The sequence below is a fragment of the Dreissena polymorpha genome, chromosome 3 (assembly GCF_020536995.1).
Source record: "Dreissena polymorpha isolate Duluth1 chromosome 3, UMN_Dpol_1.0, whole genome shotgun sequence".
Lineage (NCBI taxonomy): Eukaryota > Metazoa > Mollusca > Bivalvia > Myida > Dreissenidae > Dreissena > Dreissena polymorpha.
In genome coordinates, this window is record NC_068357.1 from 98,332,802 (window position 1) to 98,360,538 (window position 27,737).

At 34.6% G+C, this 27,737-nt stretch overlaps 1 protein-coding gene across 5 annotated transcripts in view; it reads left to right on the forward strand.

The window, feature by feature from the left end:
• The window catches only part of LOC127875467 (pleckstrin homology domain-containing family H member 1-like), a 153,461-nt gene that overhangs the window by 30,315 nt on the left and 95,409 nt on the right, over positions 1–27,737 (forward strand). For 3 of the 5 annotated variants that reach the window (XM_052420535.1, XM_052420534.1, XM_052420539.1), the window contains one exon: positions 26,228–26,290. In XM_052420535.1, the coding sequence (XP_052276495.1) occupies positions 26,228–26,290 (63 nt within the window). Of the gene's footprint in view, positions 1–13,003; positions 13,030–15,920; positions 16,125–16,549; positions 16,910–26,227; positions 26,291–27,737 lie in introns of those variants that run through there. The other 2 variants (XM_052420537.1, XM_052420538.1) reach the window with 2 other exon arrangements.

The window sequence follows — 27,737 nt, forward strand, 5'->3', positions numbered from 1 at the left end:
AGATAATTTATAAACCTGCCAAATGATATATTGAAGTTTTCTTTCAAAGCGGCGCAATTATTTAAGGGGGCATTGTGTTTCTGACAAATACATCTCTTGTCTTTAATTAAATTATAGTTCCTCAGAATTCTATCCTTGTTTTCTTTTATTTGATTATAATCTTCCTGTTATTAACCAGGTTTTCCGAAGGAAAAAACTGGTTATTAGATTGGCGAATGCGGGCGGGCTGGCTGGCTGGCTGGCGGGCTGGCTGGCTGGCGGGCTGGCGGGCTAGCGGAATAAGCTTGTCCGGGCCATAACTATGTCGTTCATTGTCAGATTTTAAAATCATTTGGCACATTTGTTCACCATCATTGGACGGTGTGTCGCGCGAAATAATTACGTCGATATCTCCAAGGTCAAGGTCACACTTTGAGTTCAAAGGTCAAAAATGGCCATAAATGAGCTTGTCCGAGCCATAACTATGTCGTTCATCGTCAGATTTTAAAATCATTTGGCACATTTGTTCACCATTATTGGACGGTGTGTCACGCGAAATAATTACGTCGATATCTCCAAGGTCAAGGTCACACTTTGAGTTCAAAGGTCAAAAATGGCCATAAATGAGCTTGTCCTGGCCATAACTATGTCATTCATTGTGAGATTTTAAAATCATTTGGCACATTTGTTCACCATCATGGGACGGTGTGTCCCACGAAAGAATCACGTCAATATCTCCAATGTCAAGGTCGCCACGACTAAAAATAGATTTATAAAAAAAAAAAAAACTTACAAAGTGGGTTAATTTTTTTTGGTCATTTCAAAAGTTCAGTTTGAGTTTTCTCCCTTTATCAGATTTTTTTTCACAATGAAAACCTGGTTTTGTGACAATTTTGTCCCTTGTTTTTATTTTAGTTTCATTTCTTGAGTTGAAATTCTCAATCTACCATTCTAATTTTCATGTATTCATAAATTTTATTTTATTGTCATGTCATTTTATAAATTCATTTTTATTTATCTTGTATTTATGTTTAAGTTTTGTTCTCATTTATTCATTTTTGTTTGTAAAAACAATTCTAGTTTTTTGTATTTTATCTTAGTTACTTGTATATAATCCTGTATAGTTCTCCTGTCTTCAATTCTGATTTATCCTGTGCCCTTGCTGTCTTTTAATCAGTTCCATTTCTACTGTATTCAAATCAAGTGATTTTGTATTCATTTCTAGTTCTCCGGTATTCATTTTTAATGCTATAGTACAAGTGCTCATGTATGCAATTTTATTTTATTGTATTACAATCAAGTTTTAATGTAATCAACTCTTGTTATGGTATATTCAATTCTAGTCCTGTACTCATATGTTTGTTTTCTTGTAGTTCCCTTATATTCAATTCTAGTTCTTTTCTATTCAGGTGTACTTCTTTAATATGTATTGAATTCTTGTGACATTGTATTCAATTTTTATCCCCTTACATTCATGTCTGGTCCTCAAGTATTCAATTCTCGGCCCCTGAAATTCAAATTCACTTCTCTTGTATTTGATTCTAGTCCTCAAGAATTCAGGCCTAGTTCCCTTGTACACATTTGTAGTAAAAGTTCTGGTTCTATATCACTGTGATATTTAGTTCTCCAGTTCATAAATTTAGTTTCAGTAGTCAATCGTAGTACTGGACTTTTATATGATATAATGTTGATTGCAACAAGGGTTTCCATGTGTGTGTTTGTAGAAGATGGGCCCCACCTCTATTATGAATGAATTGTTTGGAGTAATTGCAGCTTAAGATGCACTTAAAAAAGGTTAGTGGTGCAATAAAATAGCTATATATTGTTTAAGTGTTTGGTTGTGTTACTAGTTTACTTGTACAAGTGTTGTACTTTAGAAAAATTCTTGACATTCAAGGCTGGGGCTTACAAATTTGATGCTTCTAAGGGCTCTTTCAACTTTTTTTTTAATTTTTGAAAATGTCAATAAATGTATATTTTCTGAAAATAACTATAATAGCAAGCAAATATTTAAATAAAAAAGTTTGCCTCCCCAGGGATTCCAATCCACGTCCATTTAGAGCAGAAGTGAAATTTATTTCACTGTACCACCCAGCCATTTAAAATAACAGTTTATTTTAAATGCTTTAGAAGAAATACACATATTTTCAAACTTATCCATGAAATGCATTATAAACAATATATTATTTTAATGATTCGGATTGATTAGTATCCATTGAGGATCTGATGTTTGTTAACATCATTATTAAATATTGAATGTAATTTTGATTTTTGAATATACTACATACATCATTTTTTAATCTTTTGGAAAACTAAAACTGTGCCATTTAACTGTGAATAATTCCCTTTAATGAAATTTATTGTTTATTGTTGTCTGTTGCTTCTTTTCCAGGATTTGATATTAATTCTAACAGTTTTGAGAAGTGTAAGCTAGTTCGAGATTTTCAGAACAACAAAATCACTTTTGATAGAGTGAAAAATTACAATTGTTTTTCAGGTGATAAATATTTGATCAAATGCTAAAAATAAGATTTGGGATCTAGCCAGTCAAAAGATGCCAGGGGAACATGAGAAGAGGCACCTTGATCTGTTTGAGGGAATAATTGTTAAATGGTAAACTTTAAACATAGTGACAGAAGTTTCCACTAAGCACTTATATTTAATCACTTATTGTCATTATATTCCATGAAGTATGCTCCTTTCCCACAATAATTTAATGATAATACCATGCAAAACTGTATGTTGCCATATAAAATTGACAATAACAAAAAAATATTTGGGTGTCTGTATTTATGAGAATATTGAAAAGAGAATAAGGGACAAAAGTGTGGTTCATTTTTTTTAAGATTTTGGCAAAAATTGTGAAGTGCCGCAGCCATTCCACTTTAGGTAAATCCCAGATAATATGATGACCATAACATATACAATGCTGAATGGGAAATATAATTGATATAACTGAACTAAGTAGCAAAATATGTTGCTCAGCTGCCAAATAAAAGAATTGCATAATCCATATTATTAAATATAACTACAAGAATACAAATGAACAGTTTCAGACTCTGGAATCCAGTGATAACAAATATACTAATCTTAATTCTGCCGCAGAACTACCTGTTAATCAGACATCTTGACAGTTACGTGCCAGAAATATGGACAGGTTCCAGGAGTTAGGAATGTTTTTTGCATTTGTTAAAAATGCGGAGCCTCATTAGACTGGGTCTTAGATATTTTGAAAGTTATTGTGATTTTAACAGCACAAACATTTACGTGCGGGTGGTAGAGGGCTGAGGCTCGTTGAGAAACTCGTTCCTGTTGAAGATGAGACTTTTTTTATTTTCTAATACTCCAAGTCCAGTGAGGAAAATGTTCACAGGAGGAGAGAAAAAGGAGGCAATAATATTTATGCCCCCCTTCGAAGAAGAGGGGGTATATTGCTTTGCTCATGTCTGTCGGTCTGTCGGTCGGTCTGTCCGTCCACCAGGTGGTTGTCAGACAATAACTCAAGAACGCTTTGGCCTAGGATCATGAAACTTCATAGGTACATTGATCATGACTCGCAGATGACCCCTATTGATTTTGAGGTCACTAGGTCAAAGGTCAAGGTCACAGTGACCAGAAATAGTAAAATGGTTTTTGAATGATAACTCAAGAACGCATACGCCTAGGATCATGAAACTTCATGGGTAGATTGATCATGACTTGCAGATGACCCCTATTGATTTTGAGGTCACTAGGTCAAAGGTCAAGGTCACGGTGACCCGAAATAGTAAAATGGTTTCCAGATGATAACCCAAGAACGCATACGCCTAGGATCATGAAACTTCATGAGTAGATTGATCATGACTCGCAGATGACCCCTATTGATTTTGAGGTCACTAGGTCAAAGGTCAAGGTCACGGTGACCCGAAATAGTAAAATGGTTTCCGGATGATAACTCAAGAACGCATACGCCTAGGATCATGAAACTTCATAGGTAGATTGATCATGACTTGCAGATTACCCCTATTGATTTTTAGGTCACAAGGTCAAAGGTCAAGGTCACGGTGACCCGAAATAGTAAAATGATTTTCGGATGATAACTCAAGAACGCTTTTGCCTAGGATCATGACACTTCATAGGTACATTGATCGTGACCCGCAGATGACCCCTATTTATTTTCAGGTCACTAGGTCAAAGGTCAAGGTCACAGTGACAAAAATCGTATTCTCACAATGGCTGCCACTACAACGGACAGCCCATATGGGGGGCATGCATGTTTTACAAACAGCCCTTGTTTATGTGTGTTTCCTTTGCTATAAATATAATCTTTTTCATGAATCATGGTAGAAAAGTATCTATTATAAAATATTATAGTATACAACAATATATAGATATAACAAGTCAACATCATGAGGAGGACAAATTTATTACTTGAACTTTTCAAACAAATCCACACTTCTAACTGACATATATATATATATTTTTATTGCCTCCATTTTCTGAAGATGTACATGATACAAACAAACGAAACAAACATAGCACAAATACAAAAGACAGTCAATGTAAATAAGTAGAGATTTAGTCAAATTGTTATAAAAATATATATACATGTAAATACATAGATAGTTTGCAAGCATGACCCTTGGTTATCGCAAGGGTGTACTTTATTTCTCAGCTCTTTGAACGCGTCATATTGATACCCTAATCAGCGTCCTGTGCACTTCACTTATAAAAAATATAGCGAAATTTGGAAGTACCAGGTTTAAGGTTCGACAACATGCGTGGAGTTCTCTTGATGACTATACCACGAGTACCGATTTTAGAAAATTTGCACAGTTAATCAGAAACTCTGGGTAGAGTTCTATAGGCATCAAGTCTGCTATGACGTCATCGATCATTCCCATGAGGTACAACACCAGTGTTGCAGGTTCTGCGTTTTTTAAGTGTTCATGCAGTGGTGCACTTAGTGGCCGAACGGTTTCTAGGAACGTTTGTAGACGTGTCGGCGAGTCGGTAAAGGGGCACTCAAAAAGTGCCTGTACCACTCGATGTGCATGTACTGGTGTGTGCACTTTGAGCATAGGACAGGTTGTTCAGGAGGTTTTTTGCAACATAAACGAGACAGGAACTTCATGAGCAATAGGCTGTCTGGGCGGATCTTCGCAACTCTCAATCTGGAAGCCGGTTCCAGGCTCTTGTGTACTTCTTTGAAAAGCGAAAATCTTTTATGTTGTTCTAGCCTCATTCGCCAGTGACTAGTTTCGTGTTGGCACACTGCCTTTTTACATACAGATTTCCATTTCTCTTTTGACAGGAATAAACTGTTGGTTTTAAAGCTCGTTAAGTAGTCTTCAAGGTGATATTTCTGAACAATTTTCACAATATCTGGAATAAAGCCAATTTTCCGGTTTTCGCACAAATCAAACTGACACAGTCTTTGAATAAAAGCATATGCCACGGTTCGCCTGTACGTGCGTGGCATAGTGAGCCAAGGAACACTAACTTTTGTAAGTCGATAATCGCTTCGATGGACGTCATTCCCACAAGGCTGAGCACCATGTATGAGCGCGTGAGGTGGGGGAGACCTTGGGCACGTTTCAAACAAAAGTGGTGGGCTACCTCGAGTTGTTGCATGTCGGCAATGGAGATGCTGTTCCACAGCTCACAGCCAAACAGTGCTTTGGGAATGACTGCGGTCTTGTACAGTTTAATCGCAGTGTTTGGGTTTGCCCTGGACTTTCCTGACACTTTCTGAGAGAGGGAAAGGAAGGTGCCTCTAATTGTCTGTTTCAAAGCGTCAATGTCGTAAGGGTATTTTCTACTGATCGACTGGATTATACCTAAATGTTTGTAATTTGCCGCTTCAGGTATTGGTGTTGAGTCATATGCAATCTGGAGAGTGGGTACTGCTTTAGACCGTTTTCGGCCCATGGTCATAACGGCACATTTGGTAGCGTTGTATGTAAAACGCCACTTTTTGGCGTATGAGTTGCACTTCTCCACCAGTTCGTTTAAGCAGCGGCGCGAAAGCGACCGGAGTACCACGTCATCAGCTTGGGTTGGGGAACATAAAGACTGGTCGCCGATCTTAAAGCAGTATGGGGATGTCCTGAGTTCATTTAGCAGGTTGTTTATGTAGACGATGTAAAAGAATGGTGCACATATGCTGCCCTGCTGGGTGCCTTGTTTAATTGGGAAGGGTTCCGAGACAAGTCCATGTGAGAGTACAGGACTGGTGCAATTTTGGAGTGACTCAAAGATAACATAAGGAGCAACTTACAATTGACACCAAGCTGGTGAAGTTTGTAAACCAGCCCGTTGATCCAGACTGGTTGAAAGCTGACTGAGCATCCAGATAACACGCGTGGAGGCTGCTTCCACGTTCGCAGCTGTAGTCCCGAGCCTCTTTTAGCATGTATGATACCATTTTGCTGTTTTTGTTTTTCTGGAACCCGTATTGTAGCTTATTGAGTTGAGACCATGCTGAGGTGTTTTCTATGCGTTTCATTAGCAGTTTTTCCAAATAGTTTTGCGACCACTGGAACAAGAGTTATAGCCCGATAGCTGTTGGGGTCAGTCGGTTGCTTCCCCTTTCTTTTATGCAGGGTGACAATAAGACCATGTTTGAAACCGTTAGGTACTTTGTAGTGGGTCAATATTGAGTTGAAGACTTTGACAAGACACTCTGTTAAGGTTGGGCCACCATATTTCAGGTGTTCATATGTGATGTTGTCGAGTGATGCGCTTTTGTTGTTTGGTAGTTCCTTGATTATTTGATCCAATTCCGTTATGTTTGTTTCGTAGGCAAATTCTGTGTAGTCATGATTGACGTCTGGAGTTTTGAGGTACTTGGTTACTGAATTTTCAACGAGTTCAGTATAAGCGCTTGAAGTGGGAGTTCCAACCTCGGAGCACCCCATCGATGGTTGTCTCCCGCCTCCCATCGAAATCGAGTTCACGACCATTTTGTTTGCTTTTTGTGCATTTGGAGTTGATAACTTTCCAGAAAGATTTTTGATCTATTTCGGCTAAAGTGTCTACTCTCTCCATTTCCTCTTCATTGTGACTAGCCATGCGAAGGTCTCGTCGAAAGGATTTCTTCATTGCTTTCTAGTGTATTCCATTTCAGACATATTTAATTCCAAGGCTGGCTGCATCCCCACCTGCACATCCAACTCGCGTTCTGATTTGCAAATGTTAATCTAATTGTTTTCATCACTTGATGCAAGACTTTTTACTACAAAAACCTTACTGCAAATACCTTATTAAAGTAATATTTTGATTGTCAAATACATTTTAAGAGATAAATATTTTTACTTTGAAAGAAGAATGGCCTGATGAAAACTTCAAATAGAAATCAAGAACATTTATGTCCGAATAAAAAAATATTACTGTCTGTTGAAAAACAATAGAAAAACATTTGGACTTATTGACTACAAAAATATTGCTATTGACAACAAAACTTGCTATTTACAGCGCATTCAGCAAATTTTCATCAAGACATTTGTAAATCGGGAAAATTTGCATAGACTAAAAAATTTAATTAAACAAGAGCTGTCAGAGGACAGCGCGCTCGACTATTCGCGTTCTTGACATTATAACGTAAGCCATCATGGGGAAATTGTTCATATTCAATAATTTATTAGACGATCTTTCAAAAATAAAAAAAGGAAAAAAATCAATTTTTTTTTTGGGGGGGGGGGTGGGGGTTGAAAGGGGGTATAATGTGGGGTGTGGTCATTTATTAGACAATCTTTCAAAAATAAAAAAAGGAGAACAAAAAATGTGTGTGTGGGGGGGGGGGTAGGGGGGGTTAGAGGGGGTTATAATGTGGGGTGTGATAATTTATAAGATGATGTTTAAAAAAAAAATGGGGGGGGGGGCTAGGGGGGTGGGGGTGAGAAGGGGGTATAATGTGGGGTGGGGTAATTATTAGATGGTGTTTAAAAAACAAAAATTGGGGGGGGGGAGGTTGGGTAGGGGAGTGGGGTATTGTTTGGGTGGAATCCATTGTGGTATTCAGGTAAGTGTTGTTTTGTCAAAGTGATAATAAAATGTGATCATAAATAAAGAAGTTATGGCAATTTAAGCAAAATGTTCAATTATCTAAGTGTAAAAGGGGCCATAATTATGTAAAAATGCTTGATACAGTGCTCTGCTCTTGTTTATAGGTTGGGGTCATGTTGGTTAGCAAGTATGCAAAATATAAAAGCAATATGTCAAAGGATATAGGAAAAATTTGGGGTAGTACGCAAACTTTAACATAGATTTATCAATAATATGCATATTCTAAGTATAAAAGGGGCAATAATTATGACAAAATGCTTGATAGAGTTGTCTGCTCTTGTTTATAGGTTGGGGTGATGTTGGTAAATAAGTATGCAAAATATGAAAGCAATATGTCAAGGGACAATGAAAATAAATGGGGTAGTAGGAAAACTTTAACATTTGCTGCATATTCTAAGTGGAAAAAGGGCCATAATTATGACAAAATTCTTGATAGAGTTGTCTGCTCTTGTTTATAGGTTGGGGTCATGTTGGTGAACAAGTATGCAAAATATGAAAGCAATATGTCAAGGAACAAAGAAAATATTTGGGGTAGTACGAAAACTTAAACATTTGCACGCTAATGCAGACGCTAACGCCGATGCTGGGGTGAGTAGGATAGCTCCACTATATTTATTTTATATATAATAGTCGAGCTAAATATTGAAAATAAAAAAATCATTTGAGCAATGAGAACAAGATTTATTCTTATTGAATACTGTCACAAATAACTGTTTGTTCTTGCATTTTACTGCTATCTAAGGGTATTCTTACTTTGTGTAGTTAGGTGTTTTACGCTTTTCTAAAATGCTACAATCATGTATTTTTTTTTAAATGACTTGCTACAAACCAAATATAGTATTTTATGTTTTATATACAACTTATTGTAGGCACTACATTCGTCAATATTAGACAATATTAGAAAAATAACTCAAAAATGAATAATTTTTATTACACTTTTCACTTATTGCTATTTCACTTATTATGAGCAATGTACAAATGGGGAATAGATTTTCTGAGGTTTGTCAACCAATTTGTTCCACAACCATAATGATACCACTCCATCATTATGGCAGATCATTACTAATATCATTTGGTTATTTCTTGGGCGGTCGTTGATATGGATCGGGTAGTGGTAAGCATGCATTAACAATATGAAATTGAATTTTGGTCTGAAGTATGATGTCTTACGCTAGGGTGAGGATTTGTTTGCATTTCCTCGGTGTAGCCGTGTAGCGTGAAATTACAAAAAAGAAGTAGAGTTGTTTGAGAACCATGTTGTGTTTGTGTGTAAATCACCCATGATGTTGACCCATCTCCCAACCTAAAAAGTAAAAGGCATACTTAAAGGTCAAGTGTTTAATTTGACCTTAAAACAGCTTTAAAATTCAGCCATGGCATGGCCATACATGGACAGATTTAGAAATAATTTTTGCACAATTGTAAAGCATCATAATATTATATGTCTCTTATTGAACCTGTCACCATTCTTCAAAGGATAATGTCATACTTAAAGGTCAAAGGCCAAATTTTGTGAAAAACAGCATGAACATTCATTTCCTCCTCTAAATCTTCACCATGTAAGATTGATTTTAAAAGTTTGTTGCATAAATGCAATCCAGCATAAGATGGCGTGTTAAATCTGTCATCCTATCTTAGAGGTCAAGGTTGTATTTGCAGATCAAAAGTGAAATGTGGTCATAAAACATCTTGTCTGTCTGTTACACTAGTGATTCATCATGCAATTTAAAATTCAACTGTAAATTTCACTGTTGTTCTTCTGTTTGGGAATGTCACTTAAGCAGCTACCTTCAGAACCATTGATATTGTTTATTTCATCATTGGACTTTTTCAGCATATTAACATCTATATATATTCAGCATGTTGTAACCATTCATCAAGTGTTTTTTTTTGCTTAAATCCTCAGCGTATTCAAGAGCAATATCTGTCAAGGCAATGATTCCCACACTAGCTGGTGCCTAATGAGATGATTGTTCCAAGCACATGTGAATATTAACTAACTACTGCCTGAAATTTGTGCTTATTGCTACAGGAATGTTTGAACCTTGAACTGACTGTAATGTTTTCCCCACCCACCTTGATCCCATTGAACCATGGAGGCCAAAGGAATGTAATTGAGCTTATGATAATAAAGAAAGCTAATGATGGTGTTATGGGCAAAAAGTAATTCCAGAACTGGTAGGTGGAATGTCCCATTTATAATCTAGCTGGAGCCAAATAAAATGTTACCATTTAGTAAGAAATGCGGAGTTCACATAGAAAATAGTATTCTATGAATGTTAGTTCTTTTAGGCCACGACTTTTTTATTTATTGGTTTACAATTTTTTTTTGGGAAAATGGTCCATCGAGCGGTCGAATAAAAAATAAAAATTCATTGAATAGAAAAAAAAGAAAGAAACCCCCAGAAATTTAATTTTAAAAAAGCCATATTTCAAAGTGGCCATTTGCAATATCCGACTGGTTTACGTTATATGCAATTTGATAATCGAGTACAATGTCCAATATTATGAGAGATCGGGATATTTTTTTCTTTTATGGGATTACTGCCCCATAGATGAAAAAAAAACAATGGGCACTAACAAATTTGAATGGGCACTTTGCAAAAATGAATGGGCACTTCTCAAGATTTATTTCGGGTAAATTTAACAGACAATAGGAAAATCAGCATCAGTAAACTTATGACCACATCAAATTTATTTCTGAGTCTGTGACGCAACTATATTGTTTAACATGTTAATTATATTTAACAAACCCGATATTATAATAGATAAAAAAGTATTACCTTGCAATTTGATAATTAGTATATAAACAATCCAATAAAACACTGCCATTATTTACGATATATGTGTTTAGGAATTATGTAAACACGGGCGTCCGCCATAGTCAGGAATTGTACAAAAAGTTTGTAAATCGGAACTGATCGGAATATCTCGAAAAATCATTGATAAATGTATTTGTCGATTCAATGCTTAGGGCCGAGTAATTTCGGCAAATCGGAACTCAACTTGCGTAAAACACTTGCTCAATTAACCGTTAAACTCCACCTCCATTCTTTGCAAAAGATTCGAAGGCGGAGCTATGCAGGTGCTTTTTTTTAAATTAGGCGATTGCCATTGAGGAACAAACGCACAATTGGTTCGGCATGTTGATTGCTAGACAAAGAAAGCCAATTTGCTGGCGAAAAATTTGTCGCTTTATTGCTTCAGAAAGCGGCTTCCCTTTCGTTTGATGATGTCAAACTGTCAATTCACACAGACTGAACATTTTCGGAAGACTTAAACTGACTCTTTGTTTACAATTCCAGTAAAAAACACTTGCTTACATTATACTTTGCATTAAATTATCAAAATACAGCAAAAGCGAAGCTGAAAAATATGATTAAATGAATACGCGTCAGTTCAAATAAGACGTTTTGTGTTGTAAATCAACGAGTTTTCATGACAACAACAACAACAACTTTAACAAACATTACCGCGACGACGCAGGGATCAATCTACCTCGATTTTTTTCATGAACGATCTCATAAGTCGAGTAAGAGCAAACAAATAATTAGTGTAAGGGAAATTTATCTAAGATGTATGCAACGGGCATCGCATTGCGTAATGGTGCGCATCAGAAATGATGCTTAGTTTTTCGTTTTAATGGGAGAAGAACGCACTGCGCACCTTTATCCCGATCAATTTGTACTTGCTTGATTTTAATCGCAACCATACTCAAACCGGATTGTTTTTTTTCTCGTTTCGCTCCTTTTTCAGTGCGGTCGGGAATATAATATTTAAAAAAAAGACGATTTTCGAATTTTTTTTTCCCCCATTTTCCAAAAATTAGGGTCGGCGGTTATGTAAACCAATAAATATAAAAGTCGTGGCCTTATGAATAACAATTTTGTTCATGTTACATGATTGCTAGTTTAATGTTAATATTAAGGCATGCATTCACATTGATTGTATTAATTGTTTAAAGTGTATAATGCTTATGTAATTGAAAAGTCATGCAGACTTAAATTTATTCAAAAACTATATTGAAATTAAAACACAAATATGTAATTCAAAATTTATTCATGAGCCTCATTCATTTTTTTCATATCTTACTGTCATTCATTATTTATTTTTCCAATCATTGTACTAAAAATATTGTAGAGTACTAAAACATGTTCTAAAAGGAGCTTTCATTGCCCATTTGTTAGTTTCTGCCAATTATTAATCACACAAATCACAGATTTATTCTCCTAGCTGATACCTTAGAGCCCAAGAGATTTTGGTAAATATCAATACTCCTCCATATGTTTCAAATAAACTAACTATACAGATAAAAACAATTAGAGCAAGAGATCTTAAAAATAAGTTTGATAAAAATAAGAATGGGAGAATTGTGAAAGACCACCTGTTTCGGATTGAGTGAGTGGTTGGTTACTGCTGAATCCAATATGTTTTGACAGAAATGTTATGTTTTAGGTCAATTTACCACCATTCCTTGGTGGTTATTATCACATCAACAGTGTTTGCATGCTTGAGATGGGTCTTTACCAAGAACTTTCAAACAAACCCATCATATTTCCTAAACATTTATTGATTGACAAACAGGGATATAAACAAGAAATAAACCCATTTATGCCTTAAGAGTCTAGAAAAAAGGCCTTGGCAAACAGGGTAGACCAAGATGAGACGCCGCATGATGCAGCGTCTCATCAGGGTCTGCACTGTTTGCTTAAAGGAATTTCTGTAAGAAACATTCTAAATATAGAAATAAATGTACTAGACATCCCTAATTTTAAATAAATTGATCCAATTTAGAAGGATGGTAGAGTCCACTAGGCATAAATGGGTTAAGGTAAATCACCCATATGGTGAATGAGGCTGGAATTTAAAAAAAAAAAATATATGATTCAAACAAATTTAATAATTATTTTAATGTGTGTTTCTACCTATTATCTAGTGTGTTTTGCTATTTTGATATTTAAACAGCATCTGGGCATCTGGGCACCATGGAATATGTGGATGGAGGTAATATGAGTTAAGTGTATGGTATGGTTTTTGGTTTCACATCCCAATAATGACCTTAAATGTGTTACACATTTCACCTATATTGCAGATCTGTTCACTTTGCTTATAACCTTTTTTGAAGAATTATTGTGTTGGTTACCTTAAAGAGAGGTAATTATTTTAGACCCTTGTTTCTGATTACCAATCACTCACAGATCGATCGATGTAACAAAAGAAACAATTTCATTTACCAGTTTATATGTAATATTTTATATATGTTTACAATTCCTGTTTGTTCGTCTGTTTCTTCGTGCACTCATGGGTCAAGTAAAGCAAACATACTTTGGTCAATATTCTTACTAAACTTTAAATCATGATATTGTGAAGGGGTCTGTTATATCAGACCAAATCATACCAGGAGTTTTGACGTTGTGGCCCTTTAGTAGTGTTTACAAATTTACCTTTGTTAGCCATTTCCCAATTACCGTAAATCTACGAATATAATACGCACTTTTTTACCTGCCGATTTTTATGTCTCCCACTATAGTAGTGGGGGAAATATTGTTTTTGCCCTGTCTGTTGGTCTGTTGGTTGGTTGGTCTGTTGGTTTGCGCCAACTTTAACATTTGCAATAACTTTTGCAATATTGAAGATAGCAACTTGATATTTGGCATGCATATGTATCTTATGGAGCTGCACATTTTAAGTGGTGAAAGGTCAAGGTCATCCTTCAAGGTCAAAGGTCAAATATATGGGTCAAAATCGCTCATTTAATGTACACATTTGCAATATTTCAATATTAAAGATAGCAACTTGATATTTGGCATGCATGTGTATATGTGGCCAAAATCGCTCATTTGATGAGTACTTTTGCAATATTAAAGATAGCAACTTGATATTTGGCATGCATGTGTATCTCATGGAGCTGCACATTTTGAGCGGTGAAAGGTCAAGGTCAAGGTCATCCTTCAAGGTCAGATATATGGGTCAAAATTGCTCATGTAATGTCACTTCTGCAATATTGAAGCTAGCAATTTTATATTTGACACGCATGTGTATCTCATGGAGCTGCACATTTTGAGTGGTGAAGGGTCAAGGTCAAGGTTGTCCTCCAAGGTCAAACGTGATATATGGGGACATAGTGTTTCACAAACACATCTTGTTTCTTCAAGTAGGGGGTGCGTATAATATACTAGTTTAGAGCAAAAAAACATTTTTCCTGTGCAAATTTTCAACTTAATTGCTGTTATTCGCTTCGCGGCAGCCATTTTGAACTTCACCATTACATCAAAGGGGTGCAACAGCGCTTGCGCTGTCGTTCGCCATTTGAGTCATTTGTGAAAATATTGAGAATTTGGCTCAATAAAAATCTTAATTGTGAAAATGCGAAAATCTAGAAAAATTTTATTGAAAACATCCGCCATTTATATCGTACTGGTTTACTATATTATTTGTCTCTTTGTTTTAATGAAAGTGTTCGCAATTCGAACAGTAAACGAAACCCGGTCTGTACCCGATTATGAGACATCGCTTGACCTTATTGTTATTGAAGTGCGCATGGTAAGTGGCCAATTGACATTGAGCTCGCTTACACATGAAATGACGTTGTCAAATGAAACGTGAGAATGGGAGGAGCTATCGGATAATATTGGGTCATTCATGCGCAGACAATGTATACTTTGAATACACTGTTAATATCATCGTCTGCCTACAAAATAGTGACTGGACGCTAAGTCGTATAAAGAGATTAGCAAATGAAAAAAACAAACTGACAATACCCGTAAATCAATATTTCTAAGCTGACCACTATTTATCTTTCTACGGCATATTTACCATATCTGAAGTAAAGAGTGGTTATTAAATAATTAGTTTTATGATGCTAATAGAGTCTATTACACCTGTCTGCCGATTGCCGAATTAAATTGAAAGGTGATAATTAATTAATTTGTTTTTTACTCCCAAACTTAATGACAGCAGCGTATTGATATTAAAGAGATCATGAAAAACACGAGCGGTTTAATTGTATTTTAAGTTATATTAAAGTATCGAGTTTGTAACACTTCCGAAAAGTAATTCATCTAGACAACTATAAAAACGGAAGTAACCATTTTGTCTTCTTATTACTTTATTATTATTATTATTATTATTATTATTATTATTATTATTATCGTCCCAAATATTGTCAAATTGAATTAAATGTGAAAACAAAAAACAGCGTCTCTGCTTCTTTCTTTTGTAATTATGACTGCTTGACCCGGATGTCAGCAAGGGGCTGTGTGTTATCAGTAACAATCAATGGTAATATCAACAATAGACAGAGATATTTATTATGCAACTGTCATAACAACAGCACTATAACACATCCCGATCAATATACTGGGGTATTACTGTGAAACAGATAGTTGACAACACCAAATTGATTTGCTATTTTCACGACACAAAAATATATTGACACATTTTTTCGGAAATGGCCGATTTCGGACACTGATTTGTTTAGTGCGTATTTTACTCTGATTCTCTATTTTTACTGATAAATTTTGACCAAACTCAGGGGGTGCGTATTATGCACGAGGGAGTATTATATTCATGGATTTACGGTATTAGTCCAGTTTGACCAAATGATAAAATCATTGTTTGCTATTTTTTCTTAGCTTAGTTTGACAATTTAAAAATCATTTCAGTAACTGTAAGTGTGCATTTATAACTATTTGAACAAATGTATCTATTACAATACATTAGACAAATGTAAAAAAATATTAAAACAGCTATTGTTCATTCAAATAAAAATATGTTGAACAGGAATGGAAAATTAAATGAAAATACAATAAAGAATAACAATAGTAGGACATTTAACATGCAAACTTTGGAACATTCAAGATGTTTTTATCCAAGCTGTGTAAAATAGGCCATGGAATAGGAAACAGTACAACCACAATATTGCCAGAGGTGGACTGGGTGGTATATTAGTGGTATATTGGAATGATGGTGATGGGTGATATTGGTGTATTGGTTATAAGAGATGATTGGCTGTGGATAGTGAAGGTGGCTTGAGTGAAGTGAGCTATTGGGTTCTGGTGGTCTTTATGAAGCCTCAAAGATGGAGTTAATTACTGCTGGTATGGTGGTATTACTGGGTAGTTAATTGATTATATTAATCAGACATATGGGGTATATTGGCAGTGATTTTCTCTTTTGGAGGATTTATTATATTGAGTGGGGTAATTGTTTTATTGAGTTAATTCTGTATGGAAACTTTAAACATATTTGCATAGCAGGTTCCTGGTATACTGTAATATTTGTCTGAATATTTCAATGAAATTAGGTGGGTGTTTAAGAGAGTTTATTTTTTGAGACACTGTGTCTAAGAAATTAATTTGAATAATTACATGTACTCATTTGTTGACTGTGAAGTAATTTTAATATAATTCAGTTTAATTATATACAAGTGGAGACACTTTTAATTTCCCTACTTTTCTTTTTGATAAGAAGTTTGTAATTTATGTATAAATAATTGATTACCCAGAAACACTTTTCATTAAAGGCATCTAATATTGGAGAAGAAATTGTCAATTTCGTATACAAGCAAACATCACGTTCTAGGATTGAACAAAAAGTGAAGAGTTGTAATTGACAAGAACTTCAAGTTCAAGTAACCAGGCATAATTATTAATATTAAAATGCTGCAATGAATGATGCTGTGGCACAAGCATTGTGGCTATGGGGCTTCAGACATAGTGGTTAGGAGGGTTCACTTGGTTCAAGTTTTGAGGCACTCTGTTTAGAGGGAGGTCAGTAAAGCTTGAGTTACAGTTGGAGCATGGCCGAAGGGGGTGATTGGACCAGCCCTGAGGCATGGGACCAAGTTCAGACCTACATGGTTCCATATGGATTGTACCTCTGGGTAAGCGTGCGGGAATATGGTAAATCAACCATTTATGGTAGTATGGAACCCAATGTTCAGAGGCTAATTTTACAGTTATTAATATAAAATATTGCTTAGAAATATTGCATAGAAATTATACACACAAAAAAACAAATCCATTATTGTTGCCTATAGTTTAACATGTTATTTTGTCAATTGTGTTACCATTTGCATCAATGGAATGAAAAACAGTGCCATTAAATTGACATTTGTTAATATAACTATATGCAGGTTATTCATTCAAATACAAAGTTGCATTGTTTTATTAAAAGCTATGATATGTTTTGCTCTTTAACATATTATGTTCATGTTTCATATGATATAATAATGTTTACACTGCAACATCAATAGAATTTTAATTAAAATTTTATTCCCCTGTCTTACTATGACCAAAATTTTGGAAATCTGCCATAGTCGTATGAAGAAGAATGTGAATATCTTTTTCTTTCTTTATGTCCCCCACCACTATAGTGGGGGACATATTGTTTATGCCCTGTCTGTTGGTTTGTTTGTTTGTTTGCGTCAAACTTTAACATTTGCCATAATTTTTGCAATATTGAAGATAGCAACTTGATATTTGGCATGCATGTGTATCTCATGGAGCTGCATGGTTTTGAGTGGTGAAAAGTCAAGGTCAAGGTCATCCTTTAAGATCAAAGGTCAAATATATGGGTCAAAATCGCTCATTTAATGTACACTTTTGTAATATTGAAGATAGCAACTTTATATTTGGCATGCATGTGTATCTCATGGAGCTGCACATTCTGAGTAGTGAAAGGTCAAGGTCATCGTTCAAGGTCAAAGGTAAAATCGCTCATTTAATGTACACTTTTGTAATATTGAAGACAGCAACTTGATATTTGGCATGCATGTGTATCTCATGGAGCTGCACATTTTGAGTGGTGAAAGGTCAAGGTCATCATTTAAGGTCAAAGGTCAAATATAGGGGACATTGTGTTTCACAAACACATCTTGTTTCTTCTTGTGAGTGGTTCTTCTATCAGTTTGAAATAAGTACGCTGCATTCTCACCACATCCTAAGTGTTTTTACTGCATTTAAACTGCATTTTAGACAAACCTCTTCATTAACTTTGGACATGACCAAAGAAGTGGCTGTAAGGTTGTGAGCTTAGGCATTCTTGACCATTCTTAGTTCTCTTGCGTCTCCAAGGTTAACATTAGAATCATTTAGGAACTCCTTTCTGATGTCACAGGGTGTTAAGGGAATTATACTATATAAAAAGGGTAACAGAGCATCATGAAGTTGCTTAATTTGTAATTTGTTATCTAATATTTTTTGCTGGTAATACGATCAGTTATTTTGGTTAGAACTGATATGGAGTTTACACATAAGGTGGGCTGCAAGTAGCAATCTTTACAATGCATATTCTTAGACAAATTTAATTTTGCATGTTTGAAGTCAAGAAAGTCTTCAGCGTGCTCAAATCAAATGTCTGGATCTGGACTGTCTGGTTTGCACTGTTGGTAGTTGTGTTTCTCACCTTGGTGACCTGAGTTCAGGTGAATGTTTGTGATGGTCACCTTACCAGGCTGATGGGCTTTTCTTTACTTCTCCTGTTTCCTCCCACAGCCCAATTCCCAGGTATTTTGATTTTATGAAATTGATGAAATATATAGCTAGAAATTGCAGCTATAATTATAATTTTGCCCCAAATTCTGTGATTTCAGTAATTATATTAGGTGGCGATGCTCAATGGACACACTATATATATATACGAGAGCGCCGATGGCGCTGAAAGCATAGTTGCAAGATACAGGGAAGATGCTGCTGAAGTAAATGTTAAGGTCAAAATATACTAAATAGTTTCCTTATATGTTTCCATATAAAAGCGACAACTTCGAGCAAAAATAAATACAACATTTTGCACATAGAGACCCCCATAACCATACCTTTTCTTGACGGGCATTCTTAGCTTAATCGATTTAAGCAATAAAACAGATATTTCATGTTCAAACCAAAAAAGAATTCGACTCAAATAAAAAAAAAATCTAGTGGATTGTAACCTTTTGCAGTGCCATTTTTTACTTTAATCTCCAACTTTATCCTATTTCAGGGATTTAGTAGTGAACACCTATGCTTACCTTCTCAATATCTCCAAACGATAAAACCAGAACAACAGTATAAAGTGTATAACATGCCTTCGAGGAAAATATGATGATTTGTTTAGAGAGTACAGCCTTCATGACTCGATTATTGAGTATATTGTAACCTTAACGATTGCTGACATCAAGAGTCGCCCCCCTTGTTACCAATATGTTCTATTTTTAGAAACGGGAATTCCAAATAGTGACGAATGTGAATGGTTACAAAATGACATAACTATGAAAATAAATACGTAGAATTACATTATTTCACGCATACCATTATGCAACCATCCGTTTTCTTTTCCGACTTGATACATTTACAGATTTCCATTTAATATTTTACAGACACAACACTCGTCCAGAATTCGCGCGAATCCATTAAATCCGATGCCACATTTAAACCGTTAGCTCTACTCGTAACGTTAATTTCTGGCTAAAAGTAAGTCATTTTAACTTCAATTAACACATCTCTATTATTTTCAAACTCTACTTCATCAAATCCATAGAAAGGCAGGTCAGAATCCATGTCATAAATCAGAAAACATTTGACCTCTCACAGAACAGTAAACAAAGGAAATAGAAATTAGGTGCGAGGTCACTATCAAAAAGAACAGAATTGTTTTACGAACGAAATTTGTTTTAGTTTCTTAGAAGGTTTTTTCACGTAAAACGGTCTTAGAAAAATTCACTAAAAACGGTGTCAGCAATATTCTTGGAAGAAAACGTAAGAAAAACGTTTCAAAAAAAAAGAGTAAGAATTACCATAAACTAAATTAAAAAGATATTTCGTCTGATTTTTGATCAGGTAAGGCTTCAAAATGGACAACCATTCGATGTGTGTTTTCAAAATGTCGTATATACCTTAAGCATAGGTGCGTTGCACCTATGCTAATAAGGATCCTTAAATTATAGAGCCTTAAAGGGGCAGAAGGAAAAAAGGCCCAACTTAAAACAATGCTGTAGGTGAGGTAATGTCTTAAATAATGCATATTTCCCCTTTTCATATATTTTGTTTATATCTTTTTGTCCAAATATATGGTACTGAAATAATAGTTTTCATTTCAAAGTTCCAGTGTGATTTGATTTTTTTTCAATGGTGGAAACAAGTGAACATAATTAACACTAGAAATATGGCTTTTATGTAGTTTTATAGTGAATGATTATTTATTTAATTGACAATGTTAAAATTTAAAATGTAACGAAGTTTTTCAAAACCAGTATACATATCACAAAGTGAATATAATTATTAATAATATAATTATAATTTAGTTCATGTAAAATAACATCCAAATGGCAAGGAAATGGCCTGATACCCAAGCCTTATCACTTTCTCAAAGCTTGCATGAAATACTTAAATATGAATTAATGTTTTCTTCTCTTTAACAAGTACAGGATTGTTTGTGTTATGAGTAAACTGTATAGAACAGACGGCCATTATAGCCTTGCATCAACGCGTTTTAATGGAATTTTGAAAAGTAAACATATCCATGTTATTGCCAGCATTATTGTTGGATTGGAAAAGCTATAATCTCTGAAATGCTTTTCAAAAGAGAGCCAACTCCCAGTGTGCAGTACAAATATGCAGTTGTGTTATTGAAGAGATAATCTGAAAGTTGGGTTCTTGCGGGAATCTGAGATATTTATAACAGACATACCAAGAAATAAACAGAATGTCTTGCAAAAGATAGGTTTCCTTGCCAGAGTGCAATTAATTTTGAACACAGTGGCCAGGGAAGAAATCATATATACAAATTCGGAAGAATTCCAAATATTTGCAGTAGCTATTTTTAAGTAAAACATGGCTAAAATTTTGCAAAATTATGTTTTCATCTTGCTTTTGTTTTAATGACAGCAGGAGTTGTATTAAGACCAGCAATAAGTGAACAATAGTTGCTTTTTGACCAGCAATATTGAAAATAACTAAATATTAAGTGTAAAAGTAAACACTGCTTATTTTGGAATATTATGAAACTTGTGTTAAAAATAAAATACAATCTCAAATATGAATTAAGTGTTGTGTTATTAATGAACTCAATTTATTGTATGCTTTCCGGTGGTTTATAGAGAAATATCAGTGAATTAAAACTGATAATTTCACTGTTTCAAACAATGAAAATTATCAGTGAAAATTATCCATAATTTTCACTGTTAATGTTAAATGACGTCATTTTTTTGACGAAATGACGTCATTTTCCCAGCGAAATTGTTTAGTTAAACTCTTTAACAATGTATATAAACTGTGAAAAAAAGCATTAAATAAAAAGAAAATTTGTTGGGTTCGGTGGATTATCGATTTTAATTCACTCGTGATCATATAAAATATATATTTTCACTCGTGGCTGCGTCACTCGTGAAAATATTATTTTCTATGATCACTCGTGAATTAAAATCGGTAATCCACCGAATCCAACAAATATCCTCAATGTAGTTATTAAATTGTATACAGTCCTAACAGTAATTCTAATAGAACAATTGGAAAACCTCGCTACATTGAATGGAAATTAACCCATGTATGCCTAGCGTCTAGAAAAAAGGTCTTGGCAAACAGCATAGACCCAGATGAGACGATGCATGATGCGGCGTCTCATCAGGGTCTGCTCTGTTTGCATAAAGGAATTTCTGTAAGCAATATTATTAATATAGAAATAAATATACTAGACATCCCTAATTTTGGAAATAAATTGATCCAATTTAGAAGGATGGGAGAGTCCACTAGGCATAAATGGGTTAATAAAAATTCAACCAAATATCAACGTTGATTCAAAGTTGATATCGACGTTGATTTTATGTTGATGCCTCAACGTTGTCTCAACTTTCAAAATCAAATATAAATCCAACCAATTTTCAACGTTGAAACTGACGAATCAACGTTGAATCAACGTTACTGTGTCTGCTGGGCAGGCTGCCAAATAAAAATATATATTTATGCCTAACAATAACAACATTTTAGTATGTGATGTAAGCAAGCATGTGTCTTAATATGTCCCTTCATATTTGTTTACTCATTGGATAACAAATAAAATGAAAATTTAAGAGCAATATGTTTTAAAGTTGCAGCATTTCCATAAGGTAATATATATGAAATAAATGTTGGGTTCTGAAAAAATATGGCTTGCTGAAAACAGACGATTGTTGCTGACTACGTGAAATGCAGCAATATTAGCTAGTTTAGGCACTTTCCAAATAATAAGTTTTCCACCAGGATTTCCATTTACAGACATCTATATTTATATTATGGCAGCGATCCTGTAATTAGTCAGTGGTATGTTGCCCCAGTGGGTTACAATCAATAGAGTTCGCAACTTGTGCCTGCTATCAAATATTGCTGAGTGGACAACTGGACAAGGTTATTTAACAATATTGTTTGGCAGAAAAGTACTTCCTCAATTGGAACGCAATAATGCGGTTAACATTGTATAGCCTTGTTTTGGGAGAACTGGGTTCAATTCATAAGGAAGTAAGCACAGGCTTATCAGGGACGACACTTTCCGCTTTTATGGATTTTTTTTCATTTAATGAGGTCTCTTGTGAATAAAAATCCAGTGGAAGCGGAAAGTTTTCTGTGATTGGCCTGTTTGCACTGCACAGGCTAAGCTGGGACAACACTTTATGCACATCCATTAACCCTTTGCATGCTGGGAAATTTGTCGGCTGCTAAAATGTTGTCTGCTGAATTTCTAAAATAATCATTTTCTTCGATTTTTTTCAAAGAATACAATTAGAATTGCAAACAGTTTGGATCCTGATGAGACGCCATGTTCTGTGGCATCTCATCTGGATCTAAACTGTTTGCAAAGGCCTCCAAAATTCGGTTCCAGCACTGAAAGAGTTAAAAGCAGTTTTCCCATAACAGGGGCCTATTCTTTCTCTCTCCATTTGAGAGATCAGTTGATGCATGTCATGTAACCCTATAGTGGTCACAGTCAGTATTGTTTCAATGCCACAGCATGTACTTGTGAAATTAAACTCAATAATTAATAAAAACTGTAAATGGTAAAATATAAAACATGAATGGAAACTTATTTTTCATTGGCATACTATTTCTGACAATTTATGATGAACCACAAATAGTTTTAATTATAGTTTTTTATGCCTGTATTTATTTATTCAACAATAACATAAAAAATGTTTATAATGTTAATTGTTTGACAGTTCAAATGTTCCGGGGTATATTGATTATGTCTATTGGAATTTGCTTAACTTAACTCTTTCAGTGCGGGAACCGAATTTTGAAGGCCTTTGCAAACAGTTTGGATCCAGATGAGACGCCACAGAACGTGGCGTCTCATCTGGATCCAAACTGTTTGCTATTCTGATAGTATTCTTTGGAAAAAAATCGAAGGAAATGCTAATTTTAGAAATTCAGCAGACGACATTTTAGCATACGACAAATTTCCCAGCATGCAAAGGGTTAATGCTTATGGTTGATACCAAATCATCAATCCAACTCCTGACTGCTTAGATATTAAATCTTCAATGTTTGTTAACAAACATCTTCCTTAAGAGCCATGTAAATATTTACTCAGCAACAGGAAGGTATCCTGTCTTTGGAGGATGGCATTGATTTGTCTCTGTCACATTAATGTGTGCTGCCAGCCATCAAATTGTATTAGGACTTCAGTTGGGTCTCATTCCTTATTTCAGACTAATATAGAAATAGGGTTTCTAAAACTGTTATATTTGAGAACTAACTACTTACATGTGAATTCTAGCATGACATTAACACATCCATTTACAATATTCTTTATTTAGAAGTGTTTTGTTCATGGCAAAAGCACCTTTTAATCCTTTATATATTAAAACACTGAACATAGTTCTTATTGGGTTAATAAAGTCTGTTGTTTTCAAGTCAAAGAAATTTGTTGGCTGAAATTGTGACATTAATGGCTGAACACTATGACAATGAAATTGTATCTGAAGATGCTAGAGTTGGCATTTAATTATGATACAATATGTATAATTTATGATACAACATGTATGATTTATGAAACAGTAACAACATATATAATTTATGATACAACATATGTAATTTATGATACAACATGTATGATTTATGATACAACAAGTTAAATTTATGATACAACATATGTAGTTTATTATACAACATGTATAATTTATTATACAACATGTATAATTAATAATACAACATGACTGTATAATTATGGGATCTGACATAAGTTGTCAGTGCATGTATGTTAATACATGTATCATGAAATTAAAATATTTGTTCCTATAAATGCTTATTAAAATGACAACTGGCTGTTTCTGTGGGAAAAATATTTTAAGACTAGTGGATGATAGAGATGGCATCTCACATTGAAGACCGTTGACATAATACAGCTTTTCCAGACTTTAAATTTCTCCTTTTGCTGGGAATTAAAATTGCCACTAAACAAAACCACATGGATAGTGTATTGCATATGCAAGACATTTTTTCCTGAGCTGCGCCACATTTTAAGTTCAATTTTTCACCAACCTTTTTAGTTTGACAAACATAGCCTTCCATGTTAATAGAGCTATGATTTCAAAATTATTATTTTGGTTTGGTGACAAATGGCTCTATGTGTATGCCAACTGGCATTTTACATAGCCTTTCTTATGTGGCAATTCATTTAAATAGCTTACCCTGAAAAAAAACAGGGCTCCGATTTCAGATTTTTTTGCCAGGCAAGCAATGGGAATGTATTCAAGTGCCTGATTTGTTTATAGTTACTTTATTTATATATTATCACGGAAGTACAAATAATCTAGTTTTGATGCTTTTATTCCCTAAAGATTTTTCACCCAAGTGCATTGTATCAGAATTCTGTGGCGGGGATTTCCCAGGGCAGACCAAATGACATTATGAATTGCTTAGTGATGAACTTTCCAGAAATAAATTTTGTTTGGTATCTTTTTCTCCTGGCTTTGCTATTTGTTTGCCATAAATCAGGATATCCTACTATGCCATGTGTTACTGAATTAGACCACTTCTTAATGACCCAATACTTGGATTAGTGTACAAGATATAGTTATGGTTCTGTTTGTTCTAAGGAGTGGATTGATATTGAAGACAAATATAAGAACAAAAGTGATTTATCAGAATGATTGATTTACATGGTGTGATAAAATATTTAAATTACATATCCATATTTACAGCAGATGAATATCAAATAATGCTTCCTTTATACAATAATTACAGTATTAAATGCTTGGCAAAACATTTCATTCTTGACAAGGACCCATTCATCAGAACTCCAGAAAAAAATAATCCAATCTCTTGGTAACATAATTTAGTAGGCTTGTCCCAAATTTGTTCCTTTGTCTAACAACTGCATTGGCAGTAAAACTTAAATAATTATAGCAATAGCAATCCACATTATTTATTGAAAAAGTTCTGCTGATTTACAGGACTGTTCACAATCATAAACACAAAAGGCTTTGTGTAAACTTCAACATAAGTGCTCTCCCTTGGATTGAGCTGTTAATTTCTGTCATGTTTCATTCAGTGATTACTTTTGCAGACTCTGGAATCTTTAGGTATCAGTTATGTTGCAGGTTAACCTGTTACATCCTTTATTATAAAGGATGTAAGTGGGGTACAGATCAGATCAAGTCAGGGCATTCATCTTTCACTCTTCTCCTCTGGGAAACATTGTTTGTTTTTGCACATTTTGCTAAGGTGTTTCCACATTGACATTTCCCATGAGTCTGATGAGAGACTCCATGAATTGTATTGTTTAATTGTTAGGTAGTGGATGTGTTGAGATGTTGGCTTTACATTTTTATGCTCCCCCCCCCTCCGTCTGTCCTTCCGTCACACTTTGCGTTGAGGTTTTGCTCATAACTTCTATGTCCCTTCACATAGAAACTTGATATTTGGCATGCGTGTGTATCTCATGGAGAGACCACCTGAGTGGTGAAGGGTCAAGGTCAAGGTCATCCTTCAAGGTCAAAGGTAAAAAAAACATGTTTCAAAGCGGCGCAGTAGAGGGCATTGTGTTTCTGACAAACACATCTCTTGTTGACTACTGCCATTTGGTGATTGTGTTTTGTTTTATTACCCTAAGTCAATCACTGACCAACACTGTATGATTGACATATGAGTATGTCATGTGTGATGTCCAGCATTTTAAATGGCTAATGAACATTGTTTGTTTTTTTAATCTAGACAAAGGTCAATTGTTATTTTGGGTCTTGTTTACTTTTCAGATGAAGGACCTTGAACGGCGAAAGATAGAGGCTGAGTTTCGAGCAAATGTGGCGGAAGAAAAGGTAAATAATAATAACTATGAAATATTAGTTGAAGCATATTTAGCTGGGCTGTTTTCGGAGAAAATCGAGGTATTGTCAAGGCCAGCGCGGCGTCCGGCGTCGTGCTGAAACCTTTAAATTGGCTCTAAAATCTAAGTGCTACCACCTACAACATTGAAACTTCCCATGTACATGCACCTTGATGACTATTACATGCCACACCCATTTTGGGTCACTAGGTCAAAGGTCAAGGTCACTGACATCTAAAAAAAATAAAATCTGACAAGCTTTCATATATTCAAAACTGCACCCGCAGCCGAGTGTTGGCACCCGTTATGTGGTGCTCTTGTTTATTTTATAATTGTAGCACGATTTTGTTGTAACCAGAGGCAAAATTATGACATTTTCTTTCAGATATCTAGCTCAAGTAGTTTGTTTCAAATTACTTAAGATCAGAAATGGATTGACACTTTTTCCAAATTTTACCTTATTTTAGTTAATCTTTGTGTACTGACCTGTTACTTCTTTGACTTCAATTTAATATGGAATTCTTGTTGTTTCATGTTGCATGATTGAAAACACATTTTGTTAAGTTGAGTGAAACATTTAATATTTAACAAAAATTGTATCGCAAATAAAGCAATTATATGTGATCAAGGCAGGTAAGTCAGGTTTTCAACCATAATTTCAATGGCATGATTTATCTCCCTTGCCTTTCATTATGTTTACTTTAAGGGTTGAAGAAAACAATCGCATTTAAGATAGTTTGATGCTACAATATATTTAACTAAAACTTTATTTTGTATTTCTTGCAACTGTAGTTTTGTGTGGGTTTTAAAATATCTTCAATTCATGTTGATGACATATAGTTTGTTTGTTTGATTGCTTTATTAATAAAATATATCTTTTCGCATTCTAACCTATGTCTTCTTCAACTCTGCTGTGGTAATCTGTTTGTCCATCTGGTAAAAAAATCAGTCCATCCAGTCTGGTTACAAATTGATTTCTTTCTAACATAAATGGTAACTGTTCACATACTTCCTATCTCATTGCATACAATTTTTCAAAGTTTTTTCACAGATTTCAAACATTAAAGAAGCAAAATAACACATTTGCTCGTGACATGTAGACTACACATTTATAACCTGTATAAAGTGGAGAGAAATCCGAATTTCTAATTGTTGAGGATATAGCTTGTTTATTTGGGGGTTGTAATTGTTGAGGATTCAGCTTGTTTATTGTTTATTTGGGGGTTCTGGATTTAGGAACTTATTGTACACATTGTTTCTGTCGGTTTATTTATCCTTAGCACGAACTCACATGAACTTTTCTAGGGATGCTTGGTTTGTTGACAAATTACACTTTATTCATGTACAAAAAGCTGTCCCTTTAAAGTAATTTTAGATTTATTCATAATCCACTCAATGTACAAATTATGTATATTTCACTCGCAACATGGATACTTCAT